This window comes from Rattus norvegicus, chromosome 7, assembly GCF_036323735.1.
Source record: "Rattus norvegicus strain BN/NHsdMcwi chromosome 7, GRCr8, whole genome shotgun sequence".
Classification (NCBI taxonomy): domain Eukaryota; kingdom Metazoa; phylum Chordata; class Mammalia; order Rodentia; family Muridae; genus Rattus; species Rattus norvegicus.
The window spans coordinates 124248188-124270523 of record NC_086025.1 but is presented as its reverse complement, the minus strand read 5'-3'; the positions used below and the strand labels follow the sequence as shown (position 1 = coordinate 124270523).

Here is a 22336-nt window from a genome sequence, read left to right as displayed (position 1 = left end):
CAACAAGTGTCCAGGGTAAGCACCTAAATACCCAGAGACAAACACCATGTCTTAGGCCTCTCTGTTCTGACATCCACTGGCAAGGGGACCTACAGACGGGCCTCTGTGTGCTTCTGGCTTCCATTCCACTGCTACATTCAGACACGTCTGCCTATGGACACCAGCTCTTAAAAACCCCCCGGACCTCCTCCACCAGTACAGACTTCACGGCAGATGCGGAGATCCTGAGCATCCTAACCAGGTCAGATCGCCCTACGGACGGACGCCTGCAGCATTTCCGGCTTAAGTTTTCCCACTTGATGAGATGTCTGGTTACCATGATCTTTGTAATAGCATGGATTGTTAGGAATGTTTGTGGGAATAAACCAAACTTATTAGAAAGACAAACCTTGTGTGGACAGCCTTGTGGCCTAGGGCTTCGCAACCCCACAGACGCTCTTCTTGAGCGCGCTCTGGAAAATAATGACGTGCATCCTCAGGCCATTCGGCTACTACGAACCGTCTCTTCACGGACCTCTGACGTTAACCATTTGTTCAAGGTCTTGTAGCTTCACCCTAAGCTATGGGCCTTGAGTTTTAATTATACCGGCACCTCCAGGAGCCAAAATGTGTTGCAAAATGGCTTGAAACTTTAATGGCTTAAAATAACGTTAACACTCAGTCATGGGATTCCACAGGTTCACATCTGCTGATGCAGCCCACGTCAGACGGAACGTATTTACGAGGAGGGGTTGGGTTTGCTCTTCAGCATATTCATTTGCTGGGATCCAAATGACCTACAAAGGTCCCAGTCCACTGGAAGCACGCAGTGGCCTCTGACATTTAGTCCAGCTCTTGCTCACTTCCTCTTTGTAATAAACACTCTCTGTTTCTATCGCTTATGTTGTTCCTTGTTCCAGGGGCTCCATTACCCCAGTATCCATCTATAACAGCATCAGTATTAGTCAGGGCTTTCTAGAGGAGCAGAACCAATGGGATGGCTACTACACGCATGAGTATTTACGTCAGTTTTAAAACAGTAAAACCAACTAAACCACACCTGAAAAACTTAGGACTCAGGTAGCCAATGGCTCCTTGGGGCTAGATGCTGAGTAGTCCCAAAATTGCTGTCTCCTGAGTCTGTGGGTATGCACACAAGCACGTGTCTATGTGCACGTAGATGACAACTGAAACTCAGAAGCCCCAGTCTGGCACCGGAGAGCATTTCCTGGAGAGTAGCTGGTCCCTAGTTCACAATGATAATTGGAAACACTTGGATAACTTGGTTCTGTTATCAGCAAAGGAATCAGCACCAGCAACCAGGACAAATCAACTCCGAGGCAGAAGGAAGGGAAGGCCAAGGAAGCAGAGGTGAGATAATTTTCCTTCTGACATGGCCTTTCAATCTGAGAGGTGCCATCCACAATCAGCTGGGTCTTCCCACATGGATCAGGCCCATCAGGACGGTTCTTCAGTAAGACGCTTTACTCAGATGACTCCAATTTGTAATTGGCCAACGTCAAAACTGATTATAATACTGTGAAAGGCTTTGGCCTTCTATTGTTAACATTAGAGTTGTTTGAACCTATAACTGTTGTTCATTAGCTAGGAGTCTTATTATCTTCATTTGGCTTTAAGGCTAATCTATCAATTTACTGTGGTAACCTAGAATGTCTTTCATGGTTTTACCCTGTAGGCTGCCTTTGGTGGGTGCCAATATCAAGAAACCTATCAGTTTCTTTTAGATTTTCCAGGTTTTTAAAGTATGTCCTTATGATTCTCTGGCTTCCCTGGATGTCTGTTTTTATGTCCCCCTTTGTCTCTAATTCTATTAATTTGTATATTCTCTGTCTTTTAGTTAATTTGGCTAGAGGTTTGTCAATTTTTTTTCAAAGAACCAACTTTTTGTTTGACTTTTCATTTTTTGTTTTTATTTTATTGAGTCCTAAGTTTAATCATTGCCATCTATTTAGTGTATGTGATTTCTTTTTGTTCTAGAGCTTTATGGAGTTACTAGTGTGAGATCTCTCCAATATTTTTATATAGACATTGCCTCTTAAAACCACCTTCATTGTGTCCCACAAGTTTAGGTATGTTGTGTTTTCATTTTCATTCAATTCTAGAAAGTTTTTAATTTCTTTCTTAATCTCTGTCTTGACCCATTTTTCATTCAATAGTGACGTGTTCAACTTCCATGAGTTCTAGGCTTACTGTTTCTGTGGATACTCAGCTTTAACCCATGGTGGTCTGGTAGGATATGGGTTGTTACTCATACATTTTCTCGTATCTATTGAGGCTGCTTTGTATTCAGTTATGTGTTCAATTTTAGAGACAGCTCCGTGAGCTGTTACAGTTTTCCTTGCAGTGCTTTCTGTGGGGCTGTATTTGTAGATGCATACTGCTTCAAGTTGGTTTTATCATGGAATCTCTCTAGCTTTTTTTCTCTCCATCTATTGTGATGGCAAGTTTTTCTGGGTATTGTAGTCTGGGCAAGCATTTGTGGTCTCTTAAGAGTCATAGAGCATCACAATCATGGGAGGCATAAGGAGTTGAGAGACCTGGGCGGGAGAGGGGAGGGGAAGGGAAAAGGAAAACATGATCGGGTATGGGGGGAGGAACAGGAGAGAAGCCCTGAGGAGTCAGCAGAATGAATGGAAATATGCAACCTGGGCAGGGGAGGGGAGGGCTCTAGAATGTACAAAGACCTAGGAAGTGAGAGACTCGGGACTCAAAGGGAGACCTCAGTGGAAATGGCCAACAGTGGGGAGAGGGAACTTGTAGAGCACACCTCCAACAGAAAGACAGGGCATCAAGTGAGTGATGGGGTTGCCATTCCAGTCAAAAACTCTGACCCAGAACTGTTCCTGTCTGAAAGGCCTGCAGGGACAAAAATGGAGAAGAGACTGAGGGAAAGGTGGTCCAGCGACCAGCCCAACTTGAGATTCATCTCAAGGAGAGGCTCCAAGACCTGACACTATTACAAATGCTATGGTATACTTACAGACAGAAGCCTAGCATGGCTGTCCTCTGAGAGGCCCAACAAGCAGCTGACTGAGACAGAAGCAGATACTTATACCCAACCAATTGACTGAAGTCAAGGACCCTGTGGTTGAATTAGGGAAAAGCTAGAAGAAGCTGAGAAGGGCAACCCCATAGGAAGACCAGCAGTCTCAGCTGACCCAGACTTCTGAGAGCTCTCAGACACTGAGCCATCAACTAGGCAGCATACACAAAATGGTCTAAGGCCTGGACAGACACAGACACACACACACACACAGCAGAGGACTGCCTGGTCTGCCTTCAATGTGAGAAGACACACCCAACCCTGGAATACATGAGGCCCCAGGGAATGGGGAGGCCTGGTGGGGTTGGAGGGTAGAACATCCTCTTGGAGATGGGGGGATGGGATGAGGAACTGCAGGAGAGGGGTAACAACAACTGTAAAAGAATAAAATAATTTTTTAAAAATGTTGTAGAACATCCTACCAAGCTTCTCCAGAGTCTACATTGAGAAGTCAGGTGTTTTACTAGTAGGTCTGCATTTACATGCTATGTGGACTTTTCCCCTTAAAGGTTTTTTAATTTTTGCTTTATACACTTGTTTTGATTATGATGTGTCATGGGGAATTTCTTTTCTGGACCAGTCTATTAGTGTTCTATATGCTTCTTGTAGCTTGAGAGGCATCTCCTTCTTTAGGTTGGGGAATTTTTCTTTTATGATTTTGCTGAAGAGATTTTTCTGTCCCTTCAACCTGGGTTTCTTCTCCTTTCTATTGCTATCATTTGTAGATTTGGTCTTATCATGGCATCCCAGGTTTCCTGGATGTTTTTTTTCTTGACGGATGTTTTTTCTTTTTTAAATACAACCTTTTCCTTGACCAAGGTATCTATTTCTTCCACCTTGTCTTCAATGTCTAAGATACTGTTCTCCATCTTTTGTATTCTTCTGAAGTTTGCTGCTCTGATTCCTATTTGAGATCTTAAAATTTTCATTTCCAGGTTTTCCTCACTTTGGGTTTTCTCTTTTGATTCTATTTCTACTTGTGAGTCTTGAACTGTTTTCTTCATTTTGTTCCATTGCCTGTTTGTATTTCATAGCAGATTTGTTCATTTTTCTCTTTAAGGACCTCTAACATATTTGAAAAGGCTATTTTGAAGTCCTTTTCTGTGTTTCAGCCATATTGCCTTCCTCAGGGCCTATGTAGTAAGCTTGCTGGGCTCTAGAGGAGACATATTGTCCCGGATGTTATTGGTTGTTTTTATGCTGGTGTATAGGCATCTGGGTTTGGGGGTGATTATAACTCTAGGTGCTACTGTCTGGTCTTGTCTTTATTGGGTGGATATTTTGTTCCTTAGTTCCTGTTAACCTTTCTGGTTCTTAGGGCAGTGTGGTGGTTGTAGGTTGTCTGATATGGGATGTTTCTGAGGTCCTGATGGGTATGGCCACTGGGAGTGTCCCAGTCAGACTGTGCTTCTTAGTATTAGAAACTGGGCTTACTATTAGAGATGGGCTTGGGGGGAGGAGCAGAGGCCCATAGGGATAAGGAAATCAGATTGTGCGTCTGTGACCTGCTTAGTCTCCTGGAAATGGGGGCCAGGAGAGAGGAGCACCCACAGCTAATAGTTTGCTGGGGATGAGTCTGGGGCACTAGATTTGGAGTAAAGGAGGGAGAGTGAAGAGTGAAGACCACCTACTTGCTCTCCTGCCTGTTTGCTCCCCTGGCCTATGTGCTTCTCTGGCTTGTGTGGCCCAAAGTTTACCAGGGAGTGCTTGAGGCAGGTAAAGGCTGAGACACAAGGATGGTGTTGTGAGAAAGGCTGTAGGAGATCTGTAGATGAGGGCCAGAGAGGAAGGGGAGGCTGCAGCAGGAGGTCTGTACAGAGCTCTGGATCAGAAAGGGGACTGGATTTGGGGGAGAGGAGAGAGCATAAAGGTCTAAAGATCACATTTGTTGGACGATAAAACTACATCAAGGTTTAAAATAATTATCAAGAGAAATAAAGTAGTTGTGGACTTTTAATTCAAATAAAGACAAGTAAACATGAGAATGGTGACATATATATCAAGAATGGCAAATTATATATATGTATGTATGTGTGCAAATTTTCTACGAGTAAGGCTTGTACTGGCTGGTTTTGTGTGTCAACTCGACACAAGCTGGAGTTATCACAGAGAAAGGAGCCTCCCTTGAGGAAATGCCTCCATGAGATCCAGTTCTAAGGCATTTTCTCAATGAGTGATCAAGCGGGGGAGGACCCAGCCCATTGTGGGTGGTGTCATCCCTGGGATTGTAATCTTGGGTTCTCTAAGACAGCAAGCTGAGCAAGCCAGGGGAAGCAAGCCAGTCAGTAACATCCCTCCGTGGCCTCTGCATCAGCTCCTGCTTCCTGACCTGCCTGAGTTCCAGTCCTGACTTCCTTTGGTGATGAATAGCAATGTGGAAATGTAAGCTGAACAAACCCTTTCCTCCCAACTTCTTCGTCATGATGTTTGTGCAGGAATAGGAACCCTGACTAAGACAAGACTATTAGAGGACTATTAAATTCACGAATGTTAAAACTGTACACTAACAACAGTCAGACGTCCTATGTTCAGCTTCATTTTCTCATTATGTATTATGTTAACGGAGGAGGTCTGAACATTTCCTATTGCCTTCCTAGGTTAAATGAAACACTACTTCCTACTTCAGATTTTAGAGTTAGTTATCTGTGGGTGTTTCCTGCCCTCCGGTGGTATCTGACATCATATCTTCAGTACAGCTGCCTGCTTTGGAAAGGGAGGACTCCTCCTCTGTGTCAACGCTGGGACTACTCTTACATGAGCACGGTGCAATGATGGTGCACTGCACAGCGACATCTGCTCTGCTCCCCACCAGGGGTGCTTCCTCTGTCTGTACCCCTACATCACATCTCCCAGCCCGGAGCACGCAGTTAGCGGTGCTTTTGTTTTGTGGTGTGTGCTCTGAATTGCACTGAGACTCTGGAAATGTATCGCTATTATCTTTCTCTGAGGACTGGTGAGATTTATGATTCTCTCTATGAACTTTGGCATTGTCTTTCACAGTTATGTCCCCTAAGTGACCTTCCACCTTTTCTAGACCACCGTGATCAGTCGTTTCTGTGGCTTTCTTGTTTGAATGTTCAATTTGTTGCTGATTCTGATCTTCATCTTCAGATAGCTAAAAGAAATTTTAAAAAAATCTATGGTAAGTTAAAAATTTTAAAGTTTATAGACATTTCAAATCAGTCTTTAAATTCAGTCTAGGAAATTTTTGAAAACTGAAGAGAGCTTGACAGGTTACAAATCAAAGCAGACATAACATCAAAGATTAGTCGAAGGCTCTCCCACAGCTCCCAGGATGCTGTGGGGTTTTAAACAGCAATAATAAGGAGTAAATGCAAAAGAGAAGTGCTGTCGTGTCCTCTTCTCAGACTGAATCCCAGGCCTCATTACCCATGACACTCTTCAGCTACCTAAAGGGGGCAGAGAAGTCGCGTGCTGCCAGGAGCTCTAAGGGTAACCTTGTTCACTCACTGGCTCCGTAAGGGGAATATTTCTGTTATACAACTGTTATTCTATCCATCCCACAGAAGACACAGTCCCTTAAGGAGAGAATGAGGGCGTCAATTAACTGGAAAATAGGCTGTCAAGATAGGTACTGCAACTGTTACACAAAGGGACAAACTTTGGTGACTTTCATTTCTCAACTTTATAAGTAATTTATAAAAATACTACATGGATATTGCAGTTAAAATGTGTTTGCTCTGATTGGACTTCAGTAGAAGAGTGCTGGCCAAGAATGTATGAAGCTAGTATTTCAATCACTCCTATGATGAAGAGAAATAAAATACGCATTGACTATTCAAGCTAGAAAGTGGAGAGACAAAGTTTGAATGGCGAAAACTAAAACAAGATCTAGACGTTAGCTGACTGACAGTGGGCAGCAAAAGTAGCCCGAGAAATGCACCGGGTTGGCTGAGTACAAACTGGAAAGAGCCCGTCCTGGGCATCTCATTCGTTCTATCTGAGTGACGTCTGTGCTCAAAGGGAAGAACGCCGCTGCTGCATGCACTCTTGGACATGACCACTAGATAAAAATGAAATTCATCAAATAATCGCACACCCGAATAAATGAAAAAGCATCGTTAAGAATAAGCCTGGCGTTGGGGTTGGGGATTTAGCTCAGTGGTAGAGCGCTTGCCTAGGAAGCGCAAGGCCCTGGGTTCGGTCCCCAGCTCCGGAAAAAAAAAAAAAAAAAAGAACCAAAAAAAAAAAAAAAAAAAAAAAAAAACAAAGAATAAGCCTGGCGCACTTGGCAAACATATGAGGCGTCACTTAGACTGGAGTCACTGGGAAACTCACTGCAGAAGTAAGCACAGTGAGGGAGGCTCCAGGAGCAGAGTGGAGAGAAGCATGGACGGAAGCCCTCATGTGAAATGGCCGACAGGCAGCGCACTGCAGCATACAGATGGAGGAAAGGAGTGTACCACAGGACTCCATTTGCTCAGGCATCAGGGTCAACATTGTGAAGTGGGACCTCATAAAACCAAAGCAGAGAAGAAACTGGAGAAGTAGTGAGAGTCTGGTGTGTGTAGGTCAGGACAAGGAAGGGAGAGTGTTACATGCCATCCAAAGGCAGTTTTCACAGAGCTGGGAGAAGCTGTGAAACATGTAGATGGTTAGTAAAGCAGGGACCCACTAAAGGAGAGTAACTTGATTGAATCGGTGTTCTCAAAAAGTCATGATCTTTGCTGCTCAGAGAGGAAGTTGGGGCAAAAACAAAATGCTAAGGTCTTTTGAAAAGCAAGCTCAACCACTGAAGAACTGGTGGAACACAGAGCGGGAGACGCTCTAATGGGGGAGGCTGAGAAGTAGGAAATTTGCAATTGATCAGGTGAAGTGAATCTAGGCTTCTAAAGTAAACACTTGGGTAAACTGAAAAGGTGTCTACAGACATGGGAAATATCAAAAAGCTTAAAAGAGAAATCAGTTTGAAATGTGAAAGGGTAGAGATTCTGTTAACTATAAAAGAAATGTTCAATTGAACACTTCAATAAAGAGCAGAGCTAAAGCCATAATGCTTCACAACTGCCATTTCTAAGATGTGTAACGTCACTGCAGCATTAGACGGATAGGAGAGGAGTCCCACACAAAACCCTAGTCATTACATTGTCACGTAGGAGTCCTTCTAACTAGGGCTGAAAAGTTTGCATGTTGGTTAGTTAGTTAACTTGACACAACTAGAGTCATCGGGGAAGAGGAGATAGTAAGAGGATGTCTACCTCAGATCGCTTGTAGGAAATTCTATATAGTTTTTCTTGATGAATGATGGATGTGGCTGGCAGAGTGGGTGCAGCTGCACACTGTGGGCGGGGCCACCCCTGGGCAGAGGTCCTAGGTTGTACACGGAAGCAGGCTGAGCAGGCCACACAGAGCAAACATCAGTATTCCTCCATGGTTGTGTCTCAGTTTCAGCTTGAGTGCCTACCCTCACTCAACATCAACTAGGATCAGGACATTTAAGCCAAACTACCCATCTTCTAAGCCGCTTTTGTAATGCTGCTAAACAAAGCAAGAGAACAGACTCTAGGTCAGTCTGGCAATGCAAAAGTCACTGGTGTTCTTATTAAACAGCCCGGATGGCACACCAGGGGCCAGAGGCAAGAGAATGAGGTGATGGAGTGAAGGGAGGGGATTTTCATTCAGGCATGGTTTATCAGATGTGTGGCATTTTCTACTCAGAATGTAACATGCCACTCTACTAAAATTACTTTGACAATACTGAGTAGTTTACCTCATTTTATAAGCCTCAAGATTATATTTTTAATGTTTATTTGGTTCTTCTATATTCAAATTATTGTAAATTCTTAAAAAACATTTAAAATAATGATATATTGTATTTACCTGTATACACTTTGTATGGTACATTATGGATATATATATATATATACATATATATATACATATAAGTATGGGTATATTTATATATCTTAATAAACTTTTGAAAAATGTATTTACTTTGTATATGGAAATCACTAATACTTGGCCAAATAGATTATTTTACATTTTTGTTTATATTTTTCTAACATTACATTTTCTCATTTTTTTAACTTTGAAAATCAATTTTGTTGGTGGAATTTTTATTTTTACTGTTGGCTCAACTCTTTTTAAAGCAAAAAGAGACAAAAATGATGTGAAATTAATACCTCATACATTAATAAGCCAAGAAGGAGTGACTTACCAGTTCAGAACTGGAGCTGAACGTGCTGTCGGTTGGCCGTGGAGAGTAGCTGGTGGACTGGCTGCTCTGGGAAGACTCCAGGTCTGAAACAAAGGTTGAAGTCATGAGGGCTGGCACCACTCATACTCTAGCAGAGCAAAAGGCATCTAAGTGTCACCAACTTTACAACCAGCCCTGTAAAATGTACCAAGCTCGCTTAAATGTTTGATATTTAACACCTCGTTTTTCTAGCAGGATAAATAGGTGCTTTATCTTGAAAAGATTTGTGTCTACAAGTTAAATAAATTACAGTTACATAACATAAGAATAGTGAAAACACGATTGACTTTTCAATGTATAAAACCATTTTTAAGAACAAACGTCTCAAAGTGTGACGTAGGAAGAACCAAGCTTTGAAGCCTGAGGATGGACATCTGCCTGTCCAATGAACAGACATCTCGGTGCAGTCAGAACCATGCCCAACACCTCTTACCATGTCATTATCTGCTTAGTCGATTAGTTTCCAACTCCAAGCAAAGTCTGGAATGGGTCTGAGACGTATGTCAGGTCTTTCTACCACACATAAACACTACACAACAACAGCAGCTTCCATTACCTTATGCCTTTGTTTATGGAAATGGGTTTTTAACAAGAAAAGCAAGAAGGAATGAAAAATAAGCAGACATGCATAAACAGTAGCCTTTGATCATCTTATTCATTGCAATTAACCATAAGTACTTGCAACTCGTGTCCTGTGTCGGGACTGATGCTCTCTGTAACAGAAACTGATCTCCGTTAGCTGTGAGGACAGACCATAGTTGTACTCTACTATCTGCATACACATGAACAAAACAAGTTAAAAATTCATTTTAAAGTTATACTCCATAGGGCAGTGAAGAAAGTGATGGTTTGATATGAATAATAACTGTTTATTCTAAGGCTGCGTTCTCTTCATGAGGTTCAGCAAGTCCACGGGTGCTATAATTCCAGATATCAACAAAGAAGAAGGGCGCTGGCTGCAGGGATCTCACCACGTGAAAGGGTGTAAGAGGATTTAGTTCAACAATTCTTGAGCAACTACAGAAGTCACTAAGGGACACTACATGGACACGGTCTCAGAGTGTTCGTAATCTTGTGGTGGAGAAAGAGTGTGGTGGTTTAAATAAGAATGGCCTTTGTATACGTGACTATTTAATTCCGAGTTGAGAGTCTGTTTAGGGAGGATTAGGGGTGTGATCTTGTTGGAGAAGGTGTGTTACTTTGAGACCTCAAAGGCCCATTCTCTCTATTTGTCTTCTGCTTGTGTGAATCAGATGTAAAGCTCTCAGCTACTGCTCCTACACCAGGCCTGCCTGCCTGCTGCCATGCTCCCTGCCTCGATGACCACTGACTCAGCCTCTGAAACTGTAAGCCAGCCCCAAAGTAAATGCTTTCTCTTATAAGCATTTTCTTTTTTTCTTTTTTCCATGATATCTGATATCTTTTCATAGCAACAGAATAGAAACTAAGGTAGGAGGGGTGAGTTTGCAGGAGGAAGTGTGCCATTGGGGTAGCACAGTTAAGGATTAAGGATTCAGAAGCCAACTTATCCCCAGTTAGTGCTCTCTCTCTCTCTCTCTCTCTCTCTCTCTCTCTCTCTCTCTCTCTCTCTCTCTCTCTCTCTCTGCCACACGCTTGTAGATCAGGATGTAAGCTCTCAGCTCCTGCACCAGTGCCATAATTGCCTGCCTTCTGCACTCTCTCCATGATGGTCATGGACTCAATCCAAGCCAGATTCGGCCATACCTGTGCTCTCACCAGCACTGAAGGAACTACAGATGACTCGGATTATGGGAAGATGAGAGGAGGGCGCACCATACAGCATGCGAGATCAGACGGACAGGTGACAGAGTGTAAGTGTGGCACTGGAGCCGGAAGCTAAGAAACGCTCACTGTCAGAGACGCTAACCAGCAGAGTTCACACTGAGCTGTCCAAGCTGCCCAGCCAAACTAAACAGAATCATAGGAAGAAGGATAAGGAGCTTGACCATTATTCCAATGGCTATGGCACAGGCAAACAGGCTGGCAGGCCTTCCACAGCTGCTCAGAGCCTGAGTCACACTGAGGTACGTTTGTGTAAAGGTGCTTAAAATACCAGAGACGAGGTCATACTTGCAGGCAGGGGAAACAGCCCAGGGACTTCTGAGAGAAAGTGGACCTCAGTCACAGAAATCCTCAAAGGACACACTTCCTTGACTTCTGTGAATCTCTAGGGCAAGCAGACTTCCCTCCCCTTGATGGAGAAGACAAAAGAAGCCAAATAGTAGCACCTGAGAAGAAGCACTGCCTGTGTTCACAATAGTTTCTACTTAATTATTTTTCCTGAGACATCAAAACAAAAAGTACCTGAGTGAATGTGTAAGGAATGGATGAAGTCCTGAGTAAGTGGGTGTGGGTGGCATGAGCACAGTCATGCCAAGGACTCCAGGGCTCCAGTGCGAATGGCAAGCCTGCCCCGTTCTGTGTGCAGTACTGACTGTGTGTAAGGAAGGCAGTGCCTGCAGCTTCTTCCTCTGGGTGTTTAGGGTCTGAGACTGCTCCCCACAGAGACCTCATACTGAGACGGGATCAGGATCAACCTGCCTCCTTGTTCAGCTGCATACAAAAGCCTGCCTCCCTGATTCAGTGTAGGAACCAGGCTGATTGCCCATGTGACTGCCGCTGTGCACTTCATCAGAGCTCAGTGCATGCAACCCCAGCCTTCCTGGATGTGTGCTGTCATCTCCTCACTCTCATTCAATCCCTGAAGTTGTGCAGGTTAGGGGACTACTTAAACTTCGCCTTCTAGTACTTACGTTCTGTGCTTTCACTTGTCTCTCCCTATCTCCCAGGAAAGGCAGCTCCGGCTGTTTTCCCTCCGGGGGAACATAGTTTACCCTTACACCAGACTTCTCATTCTTACTTTACTCCCTTGTTTTTCCTTTTCCCACTAGTTCCTCTTTTTAAAAAAAAAAAAAACCTCTTACTTCTAAAAAACTATAAACTAAATTTTCCACACATACTATTCTATAGTGTCTGTCTTTGAATTTCAGGGACAAGGGAAATGCACGGTTTTAGTACAGGCTGACACTGGAAGGTCAGATCCCGCATCTGTTACTGCAGCCCACTCCCCCTGAAGCTGAGTGATGACAACTCACTAGAACTCACAGGACAAATGAAGTTCACAGACAGACTCGGTAGATTAGGAAAGATGAAAAATCAAAGCAGATGAACCAGTCAATAATTTCAGACAAAATTTTAACCACAGACGAAAAATTCAGCCAGGAACTGGAAATACAAAAGAGAAGGAAGAGAAGGAGGGGGAGGAAGGGAAGGAGGAAGAGAAGGAGGAAGAGGAGGAAAGGAGGAAGAAGAGGAAGAGGCTAACAGAAGAATAGGAAGGAAAAGAGCTAACAAATCAAATAGGTCAGCAGGACTCGTCAGCAGCTAAGACCACACAGTGACAACATCAGGGACAGAAGACAAACCAAGACACAGGCACTGCAGGACATGTGAAGAGAAAGCACACTGAGCACGGCAGAATGTTCAAGAACCCTGGGGCATGTCTTCGAGGATAACCCAAGAATCCAAGGTGGAAATTAACTAGAGAGACTCTAGAGGCACCAACAGTTATTCAAAAATGTATAACAGAACAAGTGCTAAGCCCAGAAAATGAAATGGCTATCCCTGGGGTAGGGATGCAAATCCCCAAATAGACATGAACAGAGACGAACCTCTCCTGGTGTAGCAGAATGATAAAAACACACAAGAAAAGCAACATTAAAAGCTGTAAGAGAAAAATGCCACTGCACACAAAGGCAGAAATATCAGACTAACACCGCATCTGTCAACTTGGAAAGTAAATAACTGTCCTTCAGAATTGCTATACGAGAAAGATTATCTTTAGAGCTTGATGGAGAAATAACATTTCAAGATAAGCACAAACTAAGTCATGAAAACCAAGCCAGTAAGTAATGCATATTTTGTGTGTGTGTGTGTGTGTGTGTGTATAGATAGACAGAGAAAGAAAGGGGGGATGCCATTCATAAGAATAAAGGAAAGAACATATTTCTTGAAAGAATACAAAGCCAAACCCAGCCAGAAAGGAGCCATTATGTCCAACCCAGTAAACCCCTCCCTTTGGTGCTTAGAGAACTGAAAGATGAGGAAGAAGGGATGTAAAAGCCAGAGGGGACAGGGGACACTAAGAACCACAAGCCTTTTAAATCAACACGATCTACACAATGTGAACTCAGAGAGACTGAGGCAAAGGCACCAGATGGGCCCTGGAGTCGAAAGGCAAAGCACACACAAGCCCCATCCCTAGTCCAGACGCTGTCTCCAGTGGAGAGCCCTGGTTTACTCCAGGGTCTCACAGACTCTTCAGGGGACAAGGGACCTTCGGAGCAGGCTGCGTGCCAGCAGACAATGGTCAACGGAGAATGAGCTCGGGGCATCCCTGGAGATCCTTGCCTCATAAGGCCATCTCAGGGAGCTTCCTTCTAATTAACATGCATCTTACTCTTAATGTTATTTTCTTCCATATTCTTGCTCTATAGGTCCTTGGCAGACATGCTATGGCTTCCAGTTTACTGTTTCTATTCAAACCCAGAGTCCTAACGAGTGGTCTGTGTTTCTCCTGCCTTCTCTTGTGTCTGTTCCTTCTGCTTGTTAGTTTGTCCTTTTCTGATGTGTTAGTTTTTATTTTATGTTTATATTTTATTTCACTAGACTATATTGTATTAATCTTTAGAAGTCTGTTTTCTAATGAGAGATAGAAAAAGAAGGATCTGGACAGGAGGAGGATGTGGGGAGGACCTGGGTCAAATAGAGAACAGAGAAACTGGGATTAGTATGTGTTTAAAAAAAAAAATCTATTTCTAAAAAGGGGGGAAACTAAGTTCTTTGAAAAACAAATAAAAATGTCTGATGATACCATAAGAAAGCCCACAGATTTTTATGATTATTTAAAGGTTTCTCTTGAGTTTTGGTTTTAGTTTTTTTAAGGATGGGGGTCTCACTGCATAGCTCTGGCTGTTCTGGAACTCACTACATAAATCAGGGTGAACCAAACTCACAAAGATCCTCCTCCCTCTGCCTCCTGAGATTAAAGACAAGCACCACCCTGCCTGGTCCCATTTTTATGATAATTTAAAAGTAAATAAATTAATAAAAAATTTAAAACTTCACTAAGATTTCTATGTATCGGGGTTGGGGATTTGGCTCAGTGGTAGAGCACTTGCCTAGCAAGCGCAAGGCCCTGGGTTCGGTGCCCCAGCTCCGGAAAAAAAAAAAAAAAAAAAAAAAAGAAAGGTAAAAAAAAAAAAGATTTCTATGTATCCTAGCAGAACCAGATATCCAGAGAGCTGTTCTAGGACCAAAGACCTAAAACACCTACTAGTTATAAAACTTTTATTCACAAAAAGTCACTCCAATACAAAGCATTGACACACATAAGCTAATACACAATTAGTATGCAAGATGTACAAAGACACACAGGACGTAACGGATGTAGCCAGAGATAGACAATAAACGACACGTGCCTTAATGCAAACCAAGCATCTTAAAAGCAGCTCTGCGCAGCGTGGCATGATCTCCAACGACTGTTCTCCAGCTGCGGAGAGGCTGAGGCGGAGAGACAGTGGATGTGATGGCGGGCTACAGTGAGATCCTGTCTCCAAAAACACAGCAAAAGGAAAACTGGGCACAGCATGAAACCCTGCTGACCAATTAACCTAATTAGTAACTAGAGAAGCAAACTTAATACCACCACGGGTTAGGTTTAAATAGTGATAGCAGATTGACACAGTGACTCCTACTGTCCATGGAAGGCTGTTAGACACATAGGTTCTGGGGAATAATTTTGCATTACCAGAAGAAGGTAATAAATGTTCACCCAGTGAAAGGGTGGTTCTATCCCTAGAAATATACCCAAGAAGAGCTTTTTAATATGTGTTCCAGAAATGTCAATGGTCAGAATAGCCGAAGACAAAATATTGACAAGGCAAGAATCCAGAGCCAGAAGATGCATGAGTCAAACAGAGCGAGGAAATGCGCAGAATGCTGGATGGCAGGGAAAACCTAACCCATGAAAGCCACAAACAACAACTGGGTGAGCCTCAAAATACAGTTATCTGCTGAAAAAGGAAAACCGAGGAAAAAACAGATAACAGTGACCTCTAGAGGCCACAGTAGGAAATGCAACGGGACACATTTTCATCTTGAACTACAGTGGAGTAGAACACTGTGAAATTGTAAATTCACATTATACATGTTCACTGTTGACTAGTTGATGAAAGAAAAAAGCAATTTTAATGAATTACTGTAGTCTATTTTAGAATATCTATGAAACGCATACCTACTGGTAAAATCTTTACAACACTTAAAATTGATTTCTATGTCTTTTTTTCTTTTTTAAAATAATGAACGTAGCACATAGTTACACTCACAGATTTTCTCAGCAGGCACTGGCCTCCCTTTTAAAGGACCTGTTCTTCTTTCCACTGGCATCTAGAGGAAAGAATACAAAGTTTAAAACCCCAAGTCCTGGCAACAGTGTTCATTTATCTCTACCCCACCAGCCGGTTTCTACCACTTTTGCTTTGTATCACTTTCATTCTTTTTAGACAATTTCACAAAGGAAAACCTTTCCAACTAAATTTAAATTCCAATTGTCTTGGAAACATAAAGGACAGAATAAACATTTGCTGAGAAAATCAATATTAACAAAAGGAAAGACTTCACTTCAACATGATACATGTAGTTTTTATTCTTTTTTTTTCTTTTTTTTTTTTTGACTCTTCATGTGACCCCTGGACTCCTCATATTTCTCTAACAGTTTTGGGTTTCCTCATAGGGTCTCTAAATTCCCTTCCTTGCAATGAGGTACTAGCCTCGGAAGCTTCTTACATTCATATAATTTTTTAAAACTCTAATAAAATCTCTATGAACTTTAAAAATTTATGTAAAATATTTCTCCCTCTCTTGATATATATATTATACACAAACAAAACATATATATGTGAAAACATATATATGTATATACAAATACATATATTTAAAATAAGAGTACAAAATTCTTCATAAAGAACATTTCATACATTAAAAAATAAAATCATACATAATAGTTAAAACAAGGTCAAAAACCTCAAGTAATTATTAACAGGCATAGATTACATGGATTCTGGGTAAATTTAATATAAGCATGGTTCATACTCTTGTTAGTAGGAGATGGTTCTAATTGTATTCTTTTTTTATTTTTATTCTTTTTTATTAACTTGAGTATTTCTTATATACATTTCGAGTGTTATTCCCTTTCCCAGTTTCCGGGCAAACATACCCCTCCCCCTTCCCCTTCCTTATTCGTGTTCCCCTCCCCACCCTGCCCCCATTGCCGCCCTCCCGCCAACAGTCTAGTTCACTGGGGGTTCACTCTAAGCAGGACCCAGGGCTTCCCCTTCCACTGGTGCTCTTACTAGGATATTCATTGCTACCTATGAGGTCAGAGTCCCGGGTCAGTCCATGTATAGTCTTTAGGTAGTGGCTTAGTCCCTGGAAGCTCTGGTTGCTTGGCATTGTTGTACATATGGGGTCTCGAGCCCCTTCAAGCTCTTCCAGTTCTTTCTCTGATTCCTTCAACGGGGGTCCTATTCTCAGTTCAGTGGTTTGCTGCTGGCATTCGCCTCTGTATTTGCTGTATTCTGGCTGTGTCTCTCAGGAGCGATCTACATCCGGCTCCTGTCGGCCTGCACTTCTTCGCTTCATCCATCTTGTCTAATTGGGTGGCTGTATATGTATGGGCCACATGTGGGGCAGGCTCTGAATGGGTGTTCCTTCAGTCTCTGTTTTAATCTTTGCCTCTCTCTTCCCTGCCAAGGGTATTCTGGTTCCCCTTTTAAAGAAGGAGTGAAGCATTCACATTTTGATCATCCGTCTTGAGTTTCGTTTGTTCTAGGGATCTAGGGTAATTCAAGCATTTGGGCTAATAGCCACTTATCAATGAGTGCATACCATGTATGTCTTTCTGTGATTGGGTTAGCTCACTCAGGATGATATTTTCCAGTTCCAACCATTTGCCTACGAATTTCATAAAGTCATTGTTTTTGATAGCTGAGTAATATTCCATTGTGTAGATGTACCACATTTTCTGTATCCATTCCTCTGTTGAAGGGCATCTGGGTTCTTTCCAGCTTCTGGCTATTATAAATAAGGCTGCGATGAACATAGTGGAGCACGTGTCTTTTTTATATGTTGGGGCATCTTTTGGGTATATGCCCAAGAGAGGTATAGCTGGATCCTCAGGCAGTTCAATGTCCAATTTTCTGAGGAACCTCCAGACTGATTTCCAGAATGGTTGTACCAGTCTGCAATCCCACCAACAATGGAGGAGTGTTCCTCTTTCTCCGCATCCTCGCCAGCATCTGCTGTCACCTGAGTTTTTGATCTTAGCCATTCTCACTGGTGTGAGGTGAAATCTCGGGGTTGTTTTGATTTGCATTTCCCTTATGACTAAAGATGTTGAACATTTCTTTAGGTGTTTCTCAGCCATTCGGCATTCCTCAGCTGTGAATTCTTTGTTTAGCTCTGAGCCCCATTTTTTAATAGGGTTATTTGTCTCCCTGCGGTCTAACTTCTTGAGTTCTTTGTATATTTTGGATATAAGGCCTCTATCTGTTGTAGGATTGGTAAAGATCTTTTCCCAATCTGTTGGTTGCCATTTTGTCCTAACCATAGTGTCCTTTGCCTTACAGAAGCTTTGTAGTTTTATGAGATCCCATTTGTCGATTCTTGATCTTAGAGCATAAGCCATTGGTGTTTTGTTCAGGAAATTTTTTCCAGTGCCCATGTGTTCCAGATGCTTCCCTAGTTTTTCTTCTATTAGTTTGAGTGTGTCTGGTTTGATGTGGAGGTCCTTGATCCACTTGGACTTAAGCTTTGTACAGGGTGATAAGCATGGATCGATCTGCATTCTTCTACATGTTGACCTCCAGTTGAACCAGCACCGTTTGCTGAAAATGCTATCTTTTTTCCATTGGATGGTTTTGGCTCCTTTGTCAAAAATCAAGTGCCCATAGGTGTGTGGGTTCATTTCTGGGTCTTCAATTCTATTCCATTGGTCTATCTGTCTGTCTCTGTACCAATACCATGCAGTTTTTATCACTATTGCTCTGTAATACTGCTTGAGTTCAGGGATAGTGATTCCCCCTGAAGTCCTTTTATTGTTGAGGATAGCTTTAGCTATCCTGGGTTTTTTGTTATTCCAGATGAATTTGCAAATTGTTCTGTCTAACTCTTTGAAGAATTGGATTGGTATTTTGATGGGGATTGCATTGAATCTGTAGATCGCTTTTGGTAAAATGGCCATTTTTACTATATTAATTCTGCCAATCCATGAGCATGGGAGATCTTTCCATCTTCTGAGGTTTTCTTCAATTTCTTTCTTCAGTGTCTTGAAGTTCTTATTGTACAGATCTTTTACTTACTTGGTTAAAGTCACACCGAGGTACTTTATATTATTTGGGTCTATTATGAAGGGTGTCGTTTCCCTAATTTCTTTCTCGGCTTGTTTCTCTTTTGAGTAGAGGAAGGCTACTGATTTATTTGAGTTAATTTTATACCCAGCCACTTTGCTGAAGTTGTTTATCAGCTTTAGTAGTTCTCTGGTGGAACTTTTGGGATCACTTAAATATACTATCATATCATCTGCAAATAGTGATATTTTGACTTCTTCTTTTCCAATCTGTATCCCCTTGACCTCCTTTTCTTGTCTGATTTTTCTGGCTAGAACTTCAAGAACTATATTGAATAAGTACGGAGAGAGTGGGCAGCCTTGTCTAGTCCCTGATTTTAGTGGGATTGCTTCAAGTTTCTCTCCATGTAGTTTAATGTTAGCAATTGGTTTGCTGTATATGGCTTTTACTATGTTCAGGTATGGGCCTTGAATTCCTATTCTTTCCAGGACTTTTATCATGAAGGGGTGTTGAATTTTGTGAAATGCTTTCTCAGCATCTAATGAAATGATCATGTGGTTTTGTTCTTTCAGTTTGTTTATATGATGGATCACGTTGATGCTTTTCCGTATATTAAACCATCCCTGCATGCCTGGGATGAAGCCTACTTGATCATGGTGGATGATTGTTTTGATGTGCTCTTGGATTCGGTTTGCCAGAATTTTATTGAGTATTTTTGCGTCGATATTCATAAGGGAAATTGGTCTGAAGTTCTCTTTCTTTGTTGGGTCTTTGTGTGGTTTAGGTATAAGAGTAATTGTGGCTTCATAGAAGGAATTCGGTAGTGATCCATCTGTTTCAATTTTGTGGAATAGTTTAGATAATATTGGTATGAGGTCTTCTATGAAGGTCTGATAGAATTCTGCACTAAACCTGTCTGCACCTGGGCTCTTTTTGGTTGGGAGACCTTTAATGACTGCTTCTATTTCCTTAGGAGTTATGGGGTTGTTTAACTGGTTTATCTGTTCCTGATTTAACGTCGGTACCTGGTATCTGTCTAGGAAATTGTCCATTTCCTGTAGATTTTCAAGTTTTGTTGAATATAGGCTTTTATAGTAAGATCTGATGATTTTTTGAATGTCCTCTGAATCTGTAGTTATGTCTCCCTTTTCATTTCTGATTTTGTTAATTTGGACACACTCTCTGTGTCCTCTCGTTAGTCTGGCTAAGGGTTTATCTATCTTGTTGATTTTCTCAAAGAACCAACTTTTGGTTCTGTTGATTCTTTCTATGGTCCTTTTTGTTTCTACTTGGTTGATTTCAGCTCTGAGTTTCATTATTTCCTGCCTTCTACTCCTCCTGGGTGTATTTGCTTCTTTTTGTTCTAGAGCTTTTAGGTGTGCTGTCAAGCTGCTGACATATGCTCTTTCCTGTTTCTTTCTGCAGGCACTCAGTGCTATGAGTTTTCCTCTTAGCACAGCTTTCATTGTGTCCCATAAGTTTGGGTATGTTGTACCTTCATTTTCATTAAATTCTAAAACGTCTTTAATTTCTTTCTTTATTTCTTGCTTGACCAGGTTATCATAGAGTAGAGCATTGTTCAATTTCCACGTATATGTGGGCATTCTTCCCTTATTGTTATTGAAGACCAGTTTTAGGCCGTGGTGGTCTGATAGCACGCATGGGATTATTTCCATCTTTCTGTACCTGTTGAGGCCCGTTTTTTGACCAATTATATGGTCAATTTTGGAGAAAGTACCATGAGGAGCTGAGAAGAAGGTATATCCTTTTGCTTTAGGATAGAATGTTCTATAAATATCTGTTAAGTCCATTTGGCTCATAAGTTCTCTTAGTCTGTCTACGTCTCTGTTTAATTTCTGTTTCCATGATCTGTCCCTTGATGAGAGTGGGGTGTTGAAATCTCCTACTATTATTGTGTGAGGTGCAATGTGTGTTATGAGTTTTAGTAAGGTTTCTTTTACGTATGTAGGTGCCCTTGTATTTGGGGCATAGATATTTAGGATTGAGAGTTCATCTTGGTGGATTTTTCCTTTGATGAATATGAAGTGTCCTTCCTTATCTTTTTTGATGAATTTTAGTTGAAAATTGATTTTATTTGATATTAGAATGGCTACTCCAGCTTGCTTCTTCTGACCATTTGCTTGGAAAGTTGTTTTCCAGCCTTTCACTCTGAGGTAGTGTCTGTCTTTGTCTCTGACGTGTGATTCCTGTAGGCAGCAGAATGCAGGGTCCTCATTGCGTATCCAGTTTGTTAATCTATGTCTTTTTATTGGGGAGTTGAGGACATTGATGTTGAGAGATATTAAGGAATAGTGATTATTGCTTCCTGTTATATTCATATTTGGATGTGAGGTTATGTTTCGTGCTTTTCTTCTCTTTGTTTTGTTGCCAAGACGATTAGTTTCTTGCTTCTTCTAGGGTATAGCTTGCCTCCTTATGTTGGGCTTTACCATTTATTATCCTTTGTAGTGCTGGATTTGTAGAAAGATATTGTGTAAATTTGGTTTTGTCATGCAATATCTTGGTTTCTCCATCTATGTTAATTGAGAGTTTTGCAGGATACAGTAACCTGGGCTGGCATTTGTGTTCTCTTAGGGTCTGTATGACATCAGTCCAGGATCTTCTGGCCTTCATAGTTTCTGGCGAAAAGTCTGGTGTGATTATGATAGGTCTGCCTTTATATGTTACTTGACCTTTTTCCTTTACTGCTTTTAATATTCTTTATTTTGTGCGTTTGGTGTTTTGACAATTATGTGACGGGAGGGGTTTCTTTTCTGGTCCAATCTATTTGGAGTTCTGTAGGCTTCTTGTATGCCTATGGGTATCTCTTTTTTTAGGTTAGGGAAGTTTTCTTCCATGATTTTGTTGAAGATATTTACTGGTCCTTTGAGCTGGGAGTCTTCACTCTCTTCTATACCTATTATCCTTAGGTTTGATCTTCTCATTGAGTCCTGGATTTCCTGTATGTTTTGGACCAGTAGCTTTTTCCACTTTACATTATCTTTGACAGTTGAGTCAATGATTTCTATGGAATCTTCTGCTCCTGCGATTCTCTCTTCCATCTCTTGTATTCTGTTGGTGAAGCTCGTATCTACAGCTCCTTGTCTCTTCTCTTGGTTTTCTATATCCAGGGTTGTTTCCATGTGTTCTTTCTTGATTGCTTCTATTTCCATTTTTAATTCCTTCAACTGTTTGATTGTGTTTTCCTGGAATTCTTTCAGGGATTTTTGCGATTCCTCTCTGTAGGTTTCTATTTGTTTATTAATGTTTTCCTGTGTTTCTCTAAGGGAGTTCTTCACGTCTTTCTTGAAGTCCTCCAGCATCATGATCAAATATGATTTTGAAACTAGATCTTGCTTTGCTGGTGTGTTTGGATATTCCATGTTTGTTTTGATGGGAGAATTGGGCTCCGATGGTGCCATGTAGTCTTGGTTTCTGTTGCTTGGGTTCCTGCGCTTGCCTCTCGCCATCAGATTATCTCTAGTGTTACTTTGTTCTGCTATTTCTGACAGTGGCTAGACTGTCCTATAAGCCTGTGTGTCAGGAGTGCTGTAGACCTGTTTTCCTCTCTTTCAGTCAGTTATGGGGACAGAGTGTTCTGCTTTCGGGCGTGTAGTTTTTCCTCTCTACAGGTCTTCAGCTGTTCCT

At 41.7% G+C, this 22336-nt stretch overlaps 1 protein-coding gene across 2 annotated transcripts in view; it reads right to left on the bottom strand.

The window, feature by feature from the left end:
* Window positions 1–4978: 4978 nt before the first annotated feature.
* The window catches only part of Redic1 (regulator of DNA class I crossover intermediates 1), a 67512-nt gene continuing 50154 nt past the window's right edge, over window positions 4979–22336 (bottom strand). For both annotated transcript variants that reach the window (XM_039080329.2, XM_006242269.5), the window contains 3 exons: window positions 15668–15728; window positions 9222–9304; window positions 4979–6158 (listed from right to left, as the gene is read on the bottom strand). In XM_039080329.2, the coding sequence (XP_038936257.1) occupies window positions 5679–6158; window positions 9222–9304; window positions 15668–15728 (624 nt within the window). In that variant the 3' untranslated portion in view covers window positions 4979–5678. The remainder of the gene's footprint in view (window positions 6159–9221; window positions 9305–15667; window positions 15729–22336) is intronic.